We start from the raw sequence: 10,917 nt of genomic DNA, 5'->3' as shown, positions 1-10,917 counted from the left end.
CTGGAGAGATGGCTCAGCAGTTAAGAACAGTGGTTGTTCTTGCAGAAGACACTGGTTTGAATCTCAGCACCCACATGGTAGCTAACAACTGTCCGTAACTCCAGTTCCAGGGGATCCAACAGCCTCTTCTGTCCTCCGCAGGCATTGCATGACATGGGTGCACTTCCATTCAGGCATAACACTCATACACAATAAAATAAAGTAAAAATAAAATTAATAAAATAAAGTAACAAAATGTAATAAGTCAGAGCCTGGTGTGGTGGCACATACCTTTAGTTCCAGCACTCCAAAGGCAAAGGTCAGCCTGATCTACATAATGAGTTTCAGGCTAGCTGGAGCTATGGGAGACCCTGTCTCAAAAAGACCAAATATATAAATAAAAAATAAGTCATTAAATCATTTGCTAGTTGTTGGAAATAAAATCTGGAACCCAAGGATCCCACCAATACTGCACAAAGAACACTCAGACAAAACAAAAGTAACTCAGAAAGGCAACTTTTAATTTTGGGAAAGGGTACATTGCCTCATTCAGGTAGAAAGCACATCAAGCAGGAAATTAATATCTAGATTTTTATCCTAACATGAGAGTTCTGTGTCTGTCTTCATTGGCTGAGGTCCAGTCTTTCCCAGTTGGCTAGTTTTAAAAGGTACTGTGCAGAGGAGCTGAAAGCAAGGGAAAAGGAAAGGGGTGAGCCACTCAAGGTCCTGGTTCAGGGAGTGCATCGAGCCCTTTGCAGAAACAAAAAGGTTTACAAGATGGGGGAGATTACAAAATAGCATTACAAATGGAATCCCTTACAATTATTTTCCTTATATATAAACAAAGAACATGGAGAGTCACCTGATGCCCTCTCTGGCCTTCACCTGGCAGTCAAACACTCACACAAACACATACATATATGCGTACATACATACATAAATAATATTAAACACAAAACCCCACACTAAAATCAGAAACTAAGACTAAATTAAAATTTATTACTATAAGCCAGGTGTGGTGGCACACGCCTTTAACCCCAGGACTCGGGAGGCAGAGGCAGACAGATCTCTGTGAGTTCAAGGCCAGCCTGGTCTACATAGTGACTTCCAGGACAGCTGGGGCCACAGGGAGACACTGTCTCAAAAAGACCAAAAAAAAAAAAAAAATTTACTACTATTTATTGTGGGTTTTTGAGGGAGGGTCTCATGTGGCTGAAGGTAGCTTTGAACTCCTGATCCTCCTGCCTCTTCCTCCCAAGTGCTGGGAATGTAAGTGTGTACCAACACACCCAGCTTCTGAAATTTACTTTTATTTATTTATTTTTATTTTTTGAGATAGTATCTCATTGTTTAACTGTGACTGGCCTAGTCCTCACTATGTAGAACAGACTAACTTCAAATTCACAAAGATCTGCCTGCCTCAGTCTCCTAGTGCTGGCTTTTAAAGGTGTGCTTCATCATACCTCGCTCTGAAATTGTTTTTTTTTGAGACACAGTCTAATTATGTAGCTTTGGCTAGCCTGGAACTCACTGTTTAGACCAGCTGGCCTTGAACTCACAGAGATCAGTCTGCCTCTGCCTCCCAAGAGCTAGAAATAAAGGCATGCGCCATCTGGCCAACCCTAAATAATAATAATAATAATAATTATTATTATTATTATTATTATTATTATTATTTTGGTCTTTTTGAGACAGGATCTCCATGTAGCCCCAGCTGGCCTGGAATTCACTGTATAGACCAGGCTGTCCTTGATCTCATGGTGATCTGCCTGCCCCTGCCTAGGAGTGCCTAGGGTGTGAGCCATCATGCTGGGGGGTAAATTTTATTTTTGATTGAAATTTCAACATACTGTCTAGGAGTATAGCTTAGTACTAAATAACTTACTTAGCATGCTGGAGACCTAGATTATTTCTGACACCATAAATAATAGTAGTAATAGTACATATTTTAAAAGTATGATGTGATACAGTATTTAATGACCAAATCATTGCTATCTTTCGTTACTGATTTTTTTTTTTTTGAGACCAGATCTCCTTGTAGTCCCAGCTGGCCTTGAACTCACAGAGATCTGCCTGCCTCTGCTTCCTGAGTGCTGGGATTAAAGGCATGTGCCACCACACCTGGCCTAATAATTTCTTCTTAAGTGTAACATTAATACATTTGAGTAGAGTACCTTAGGATTCTTTCCATATGTTCTTTTTATTTTTTCATCTTTTTGAGACAGGGTCTCACTGTATAGAACAGGCTGGCCTTGATCTTACAGAGATCACCTGCCTCTGCCCCCTGAGTACTGGGATTAAAGGTGTGTACCACTACACCCCACTCCATATGTTCTTTTTTATTGTGGTTGTGTTAGGGATCAAATTTAGGGCTTTCCACATGCCAGGTAAGCATTCTACCACTAGCCACATCTCTAGCCCCTAAAAAAAAACTTTTAAATTTTAAGCAGGGTCTTTCTATATTGGCCAGACTGATCTCGAACTCTTGGCCTCAAGTATCTTCCTGTGTCAGTCTCTAGAGTAGTTGGGATCATAGGTGCATATCACCAGGCCCAACTTGTTAAAAGCGCTAGTCTGGGACTGGAGAGATAGCTCAGCAATTAAGAACACTGGTTGCTCTTGCAGAAGACCCGAGTTTGAATCCCAGCACCCACATGGCAGCTGACCCCTCTCCATAGCTCCAGTTCCAGGGGATCTGACTGCCTCTTCTGTCCTCCGCAGACACTTGCCTACATGCAGGCAATATACTCATATACATAAAATAAAAATAATAAAGAAATTTTTTTTTAAAGTGCCTAGCCTGAGGTGGTAGTATAGCAGTCAGGAGACTTGGGCCTGAAGATCACAAGTTCAAGGCCAGCCTGGACTCAATAGACAGAAACTGTGTCAATAGTACAATGTAACAGTATTAGTGATAATGATACTTCCTTTTAGGCTTTGTTTATCTGTTTGTTTTTGAGGCAAGGTCTCTTGTAACCCAGGCTGGCCTTGGACTTCCCCTATACCTGAGGATGACCTTGAACTCCTGGTTCTCCAGCTTCCAACTCCCAAGGGCTAGGATTACTGATGTGAGCCACTGCATTTGGCTTGCTTTCAGGGTTTTGTGGGGGGTTTTTTTATTTGTTTATATTTGTGTATTTTCCTGCAAACACCTGCATACACTTTAAATTCTTTTTTGACTTAACATGAATTACATTGTATGCTTTCCCATTGCATGAAGGATATAGTATGAGTTACATATTAAAGTTCTTCCCAGTCAGTCATTTTATAGTTTTAAAGTTTAGGAACAAGGGACTGGAGAGATAGCTCAGTAGTTAAGAGAACTGGCTGTTCTTGCAGAGAACCCAGGGTTGATTCCCAGCACCTACATGGCAGCTAACAACCTTCGAAACTCCAGTTCCTCTGATACCCTCTTCTGACCTCCATGGGCATTGTACAACATAGGTGCACTTACATACAGGCAGGCAATACGCTCATAAACTAAAAACAATAAAAAAATATTTAAAGTTTAAGAAAAACAAAAGTCAGTTATTAAATATTTAGGAATGGATAGGTGTGTGTTGATATGGCTAATGAGAAACGCTTAATCATTTTTGTTCTTACATAGTTGAGAGAGAAAAGAGGAAAGATGAGTTACTTGATATTGCAAAGTCAAAGCAGAAGCGCACAAATTTAGAGCTGCATAATCTGAGACAGGTAAGTCTCCAAGCTATCCACTGTGACTATTAGGTGGGAAATATTTGTGAACAAATTAGGAAACTATCTGCCTATTGATTTTGTTAATGGTGCCTCCTGGATCTTAACTGTATTATAGCATCATATTTAGCATTGCAGATAAGGTCTCGGTTATGGTAATTAAAGGTTAGGAAACCAGCTGTCTTAGCAAACCCTAGTATAAACAGAAAAAAATAAAAACAAAGTTATCTGTTTTAGGGTTTCAAAGTATAAATTTGTTGGTTCAGTTTGGTTTTTTATTGTATCTTATATTGATTTATCAATATCTATTACAGATTTATGTAAAACAACAGAGTGACCTGCAGTTTCTTAATTTCAATGTGGAAAATTCTCAGGAATTAATACAGGTATATGACGCAAAGATAGACGACTCAAAGACCCTGGAATCTAGGTAATACTAAAGATGCCATTTAATATGACCTTGACTTTTATTTCATTATTAGATAAGTAACTACTTATCTACACTTCTGTAAACCACTGCCCACTACTATTTCTTATATAGCAGGAAATAAATTGTATAAGCGAATAATTATGACAGTTCTAGCGCTGTGGTGAGACCTGAGCTAGGAATGTTAGGTGTGATCCTAAACTGGCCATTTGACAACAGTAAAATCATTAGACCAGATTTTTATATCTGTGGGTAGAAGACTCAAAGCTAGAGTAGAAACTGCAGAGATAACCAGCCCTTCATTAACTTAGCACTCCAGTGTTTAGGGAATGATGTCTATAGGACATGGTGTCTGCCTCACAGAATAATGCCAAAGAATAGCATCAACAACAGCAACAGGAGTTCAGATCTCCTGTTTGTTTGCCTTGTCAGTAGGAGATATCCTTCCCTTAATTGTAGCAAGAAGTATAGAAATGACTGTAAAATTGAAATATGTGGGGGACTGGACAGATGGCTCAGCAGTAAAGAGCACTGACTGCTCCTGCAGAGGACCCACATAGTGGCTAACAATCTGTAATTCCAGTTCCAGGGGATCCGATGCCTTCTTCTGACCTCTGAAGGCATTGCACGACACGGGTGCACTTACACACATGGATTGGATCCCCTGGAATTGGAGTTACAAACAGTTGTTAGCTATCATGTGGATGCTGGGAATTGAACCTGGGTCCTCTGTAAGATCAGTCAATGCTCTTAACTGCTGAGCCATCTCTCCAGCCCCATTAAAATACTTTTTAAAAATTAAAATATGTAAAAAGTAGTGCAATGTAGTAAGTATATACTCTTTTCTTTTTGGGTGGTTGTTTTGTTTTTATGTGTATGGGTGTGCATGTATATAAGTGAACTACATGCCTGGAATGCCTGCCAAGGCCAGAAGAGGGCATCATATCACCTGGAACTGGAGTTATAAATGGTTGTTAGCTGCTATGTGGGTGCTGGGAATCAAACCCAGGTCCTCTGCAAAAGCAACCAGTACTCTTAACTGCTGAGCCATCTCTCTAGCCCCTTTTTGGTGTTTTTGAGATAGAGTCTCACTATGTAGCTTTGACTGGTCTGAAGCTTGTGGCAATCTTCCTCTTGCCTCAGCCTCCTGAATACTAGTATTACAGAACTGTGCACCATGCCTGGCTAAAGCCAGTCTACTTTTCTAAGCAGAGGTGTTACAGATTCAAGACAAAGAGGGATTGGGAATTTCCCCATGGCTACAGGGAATTACTAGTTGACATTGACTGTTGACTACAGCTCCTTTCCCTGGGAGAACTGCAGTTAGCAGCTGCAGGGACAGGATGTGAAAGGCTGCAACTGCTGCTGGCAGTAAGACAGAGGTTCAGCTGCACTGTGCTATGCTTGCTGTACTACTGCGGCCCTCTGCCAAGGTATGTCATGCTTGCTCTGTGTCCCAGCTGTTCTACCACCAGTAGATTCCATACCTACTCAGGGTTCTCTTCCAAGCAGAAGTCCTTGACATGTGGACTCTTTTTTTTTTTTTTTTCTTTGAACATCATTGCTACTGGGAGATGCTGGATAAGTCGAGGTTACTCTTTATAAACAGAAATGGTTCATGCCATTCTGGAAAGAGTCGTGCTTTCTATAGGATAGGTGTGCTGCAAATCAGAACACCTAAATACAAGTCTGGAATTATGGTGTGTACCTGTCTATAATCCTAGTACTCAGGAGGATCACAGTTTCTAGGCCAGCCTGGCCTACAGTGTGAGAACCTGTCTCAAAACAAATAAGCAGAATACATGATAGGAAAAACCTTAAGGGAAGGTATGGCAAACAGTCTGGATTTGTTGTTGTTAGATGACAAGTACAATAAGATAAGGAATGCAAGAGGGGAGAGGAATGCAGGCTTGGTTTCAGAAAGTCTTCCTGCTAGAAGGAGGGCTGGGATCAGGCTCAGAAGATCTGACTGGGGTTCTTACTGGGATTTAGCTCTAGTATAGGATTGGAAGAGGTAATACTAGTAAATGAGAGTATCGAGTCTATCTTGTAACTTCTATTTTTTTGTAATGCCACTGTAGCAGAGACATGTGTTTATCAGACCTTGACAATAACCACCTAAAAATCGATAATAAAGGGGAGAAAAATCTGAAGTCATTGGTCAAGGATCAAAAGTTTGAGGCCACGTTGGCTCAGCAAAATAGGTCAGACAAGAACTCTTGTGATGCATGCAAAGAGAAGAAACTACAGGTTAACACTGCATTTGGGGAAAGAAGTGTAATTGCTCTCTCATCTCTATTTACCAAAGACTCACTGCAGAAACAAAAACCTTGGTCTCTGGGTGGAAAAATCCAGACTGAACCTGAAAACAAAATTACACTGTGCAAGAACCATGCAAAGTCACCTAAAGGTAATAGAGCTGAACTTCAGAACGAAGAGAAGCGGCTCTCAGAAGCACCTCTCTCACTGTCTGATGAGAAACAGTGGCATGACATCAACGTCTACCTGGGCCTAGCCAGCTGTTCTTCTTCTAAACAGCCTGAAAAGCTGGATGGGGACCTGGAAGAAAGATTGGAAATCTCATATTGTCCCCAAAATGAAGGCTGTCTGGGTGACAGTGACCTGTGTGAGGCCAAGTGCTGCCACCCGAGTAACTTCATCATTGAAGCCCCAGGACACATGACTGATGTAGAGTGGATGAACATTTTCAAGCCTTCCAAAATGCAAAGGATTGTTCGCCACAAAACTGTGTGCACTTGTTCAGGAAGAAGTGGAACGAAATATAATTCCTCAGCAAGGTGAGTAATGTTCGCATCTGAAAACACACAGGCAGATATATGCTAATGCCCAGAGATGGAAAGAGCTGTAGTAGACAAGAAAGCAGCATTAGCAAGCAGCAGTCTTACTTAAGGCAGGCATGGATATTTGAGTCTCTGATTGTATAAGGAGACTCCATTAGACACCAGTGAAGAGTCTACACTGAGGGAGCCTTTTACTTAAAAACAAAATCAGTTGTTATGAGTTAAGGAAAGATGTTTTATTAAAAAGCAAACAGCAGATCACTATACAAAGTGGAATGCTGCTCTAGAGCATTCCTCACACCGGAATCCATTCCAGTCAGCACATAACTTTGCATTTCCCAATTTCCCAGCCTTTCTTACTTTCCAAAAATCATGTGAAAGACAGAACATTTGTGTTTGACAAACTGATAAACGTTACTGTCTTCTTTTTTTTTTTTGTAATGGTTTCCCTGTAGCCCCAGCTGGCCTGGAGCTTACTATGTAGACCAGGCTGGCCTTGAACTCACAGAGATCCACCTGCCTCTGCCTCCCAAGTGCTGGGACTACAGGTGTGCGCCACCATGCCTGGCTTCTGTCTTCTTTTTAAGAGAAGAAAATGGATTAGATATTATCATATGCTAAATTATTCAGGCTCAACTTATTGTTAGAATTGCTGAATCTTGTGGCTGAGTGGCACTGTAATAATGCCTGCTATTTTTAAGTAGTGTAGCTCTTCAAAGTGCAGAAAGGATGAAGTTTCTATATTGAGAGCCTTATTTTAATCATTGCATTGACTTTCACAGGACTTTATGATTGAAATTTCTAGTACTTAGATTTTTTGGAGTATTCTTTAACCCTTTTAGAAGCATGAGTCATTTAAAAAACATACAGATGTTCTTCCAATTATAAAATTAAAAATTGTTTGCCTAAAAAATGTCATTGAGCTGGGCATGGTGTCACACACCTTTAATCCCAGCACTTGGGAGGCAGAGCCAGGCAGATCTTTGTGAGTTCGAGGCCAGCCTGGTCTACATAGTGAGTTCCAGGACAGCTGAGACTACAGGGAGACCCTGCCTCAAAAAGACTAAAAAAAAATGTCATTGAGTCATATTTGATTTTTAATGTATATTTATTTATTGTGCACATTTTTGTGCATTTCATACAAAAATTTTTTTTTGGCTTTTTGAGACAGGGTTTCCTCATAGCCCCAGCTGGCCTGGAACTTGCTATGTAGACTAGGCTGGCCTCCCAAGTGCCTGGATTAAAGGCATGACCACCATGCCCACCACATACAAAACATCTTAATCATCTTTATACCCTGTCTCCCATCTGCACCCCTCTATCACTCTCTCCCCACCAGATTTCAGGAATTCTGTCATACATGTTAGGAGTCAAGTTAGTGTACCTTGATGTCCCTCAGTGCAAGTTCATCCACTGGGGTCTAGTCAGCCTATCTAGAGTCTCTTCCTTAAAAAAAGATCAGCTTGCCCTTACCCAACAATACTTAGTTGCCAATAGTTCTTTGGCTAAGGTTGGAGCCTGCTGCCTATTTCCCCAGTTCTATTACTGAGTTTGCATGGGTCTTGTGCATGCTGACACCATTGTTGTTAATATGAGCAAGGTCCCAGGAGCCTTTAAGACTCTGTTTCCTACGGTCATGTACTTCCACCCCCTTTTCTTCAATGGTCCCTGAACCCTGAGTAGGTGAAGTTTAGTATAGGAGTCCTGTCCAAGGGACCCACACTCTGCAGACTCCTACTCTCTACACTTTGGCCAATTGTGGCCTTTTGTATTCATTACCCTCTAGAGGTTGCATGAGGAAGCATGCAGCCTCTGATGAGAGTTGAGAGATGCATTAGTGTTCTTTCTACCCTTTGTTCCACTATGTTCCCTGAGCCTTAGCTGTAGACGTCCCATTGTAGATGTGTCACTTAGGGTTGAACATCTCACAGACACTTATTCTCTGTGTGTGACCACTTGTGAAACTCTGTAATATTCTCTGTTGCAAAAGAAGCTTCTTTGATGAGTGGTGACTGGCATACTTGTCTATAAATATAAGGATCCATATTTAGCATATAGTAATAAATTATATTTGTCTAGGATTGTGACAGACTTAGGGTTTTCTCTAAGATCTATGACCTCTCCAGCTATTTGTGGCTGTGTTTACAGTGCCACACTTGTGAGTTCCCTCCCATTGAGTGCTTTAAGTCCAATTAGGTAGCTGTTGATTACCCCCAAGATAAAAGTGCCACTACTGTCCCAGTATAGTTTGCTGTGCTGGTAATTGTTGTGGTTATTAGGCCTTAAACAAAATTGATTGATTTTCTCCCTTAGCAGCTTGCATAGTGTTCTCCAAAATGATGAGAACTAGCCTTCAGGGAGGAGGCCTCCAGGTCAGTTCTAGCTCCATTGCTCCAGGTCAGAAGTATGTCCAGTCTTCAGCAATAGGGACTTACTTTCAAGTTTTGGGAGGCAATCAAGGGCTGTGGCAGTAGCCTCTGTAATTTTGAGAATTTCTTAGACTACCCTGACTAATAACTTGCAGGGAGGTTTCCCCTGTCTGGCACTGTTTCTTGTTATATAGCCTTCAACTACACATACGCACTCCTGTACAGATATTGTATGTATAATTTTTCAGTAGGTTTCTGAATATTTCCCTCTGATTTTTCACATTAGCTAAGCATTTCTCTCTCTCTCTCCCCCCCCCTCCTTCCCTCTGTCTAACCCTTCCTGTTCCCTCTCCATTTTCCCCATTTCACCCTTGATAATACCTGTGTCCCATGCCCCCCTCCCCTTGAGCTCCATTTTCCCCTTTACCCCCATGGTTCCTTATATAACCATCCCTATTCCCCTCCCAGTTAACTACCCCCATTTTACACATTTCTCGCTTAGTAACACCTGACTCCTTCTAGTCCTCGCTCTCAGGCTCCTTCTTTCCCTTTACTTCCATGGTTCCCTTCCATTTTCCTGGCTCCTGCAGTTATATCAGGATATGTACTCACATATAAGGATTTGGAGTCTGTGTCACTTCATATAGTATAACAGTTTCTAGTTCCATTCATTTACCTGCAAATTTCATAATTTCATCTGTCTTTTCTTTCTTTCCTTTCTCTTCTTTCTTTTCTTTGTCTTTTTTTGAGACAGGAGATCCTCCTGCCTCTGCCTCCCAAGTGTTGGGATTAAAGGCGTGTGCCACCACGCCCAGCAATTTATCTTTCTTTACTGGAAATTCTGAAACTTTTAGAAAACACAGGCAGTATCCTATAAGATACAGGTGCAGGAAAGGACTTTCTAACTCAGACATCAGTTGCTCAGGAATTAAGGTCAACAATCAACAAGTAGGACCTCATTAAACTAAATGTCAGATGTGTCACTGGTGAAGATTTTCTCCCACTCCATGGGTTTCCTCTTCACTTCCTGAGTTGTTTCTTTTCCTGTATAGAAGCTTTTTAGTTTAATGAAGTCCCACTTGTTTTCTTCTAATAGTTTCAGGGCTTCAGGTTTCACATTGAAGTCTTTGATCTATTTGGAGTTGACTTTTATGCAGGGTTAAAGATAAGGGTCTAGTTTCATTCTTCTGCAGGTAGAGATCCAGTTTTGCCAGCAGCATTTGTTGAAGATGCTGTCTTTCCTCCAGTGTGTGTTCTTGGCACCTTTGTCAAATACTAGGTGGCTGAAATTGCATGCACTTATGTTTGAGTTTTCAATTATGTTCCATTGAGCCATGTGTCTGTTTTTGTGCCAGTACCGTGCTGTTTTTATGACTATAGTTCTGCAATATAGTTTGAGATCTGGTAATCCCCCCAGCATTGCTCTTTGTGCTCAGGATTACTTTGGCTATACAGGGTCTTTTGTGATTCCATATGAGTTTTAGGATTTTTTTTTTCTAATTCTGTGAAGAATGTCATGGGGATTTTGATTGGCATTGCATTGGGTCTATAAATGGCTTTTAGTAGGATGGTCATTTTCACAATATTAATTCTTCTAATCCATGAGCATGGGAGATCCTTCTATCTTCTGATGTCTTCCTCAATC

At 41.0% G+C, this 10,917-nt stretch overlaps 1 protein-coding gene across 1 annotated transcript in view; it reads left to right on the top strand.

Moving 5' to 3' along the window:
- The window catches only part of Ccdc62 (coiled-coil domain containing 62), a 60,794-nt gene that overhangs the window by 23,459 nt on the left and 26,418 nt on the right, over positions 1-10,917 (top strand). Inside the window, exons 7-9 of the mRNA XM_029566560.1 lie at positions 3,587-3,675; positions 3,990-4,105; positions 6,184-6,900. Coding sequence (XP_029422420.1) covers positions 3,587-3,675; positions 3,990-4,105; positions 6,184-6,900 — 922 coding nt within the window. The remainder of the gene's footprint in view (positions 1-3,586; positions 3,676-3,989; positions 4,106-6,183; positions 6,901-10,917) is intronic.

The sequence above is a fragment of the Nannospalax galili genome, unplaced genomic scaffold (assembly GCF_000622305.1).
Source record: "Nannospalax galili isolate Female #2095 unplaced genomic scaffold, S.galili_v1.0 scaffold218, whole genome shotgun sequence".
Lineage (NCBI taxonomy): Eukaryota > Metazoa > Chordata > Mammalia > Rodentia > Spalacidae > Nannospalax > Nannospalax galili.
This window is presented reverse-complemented; position numbering and strand designations above follow the sequence as displayed.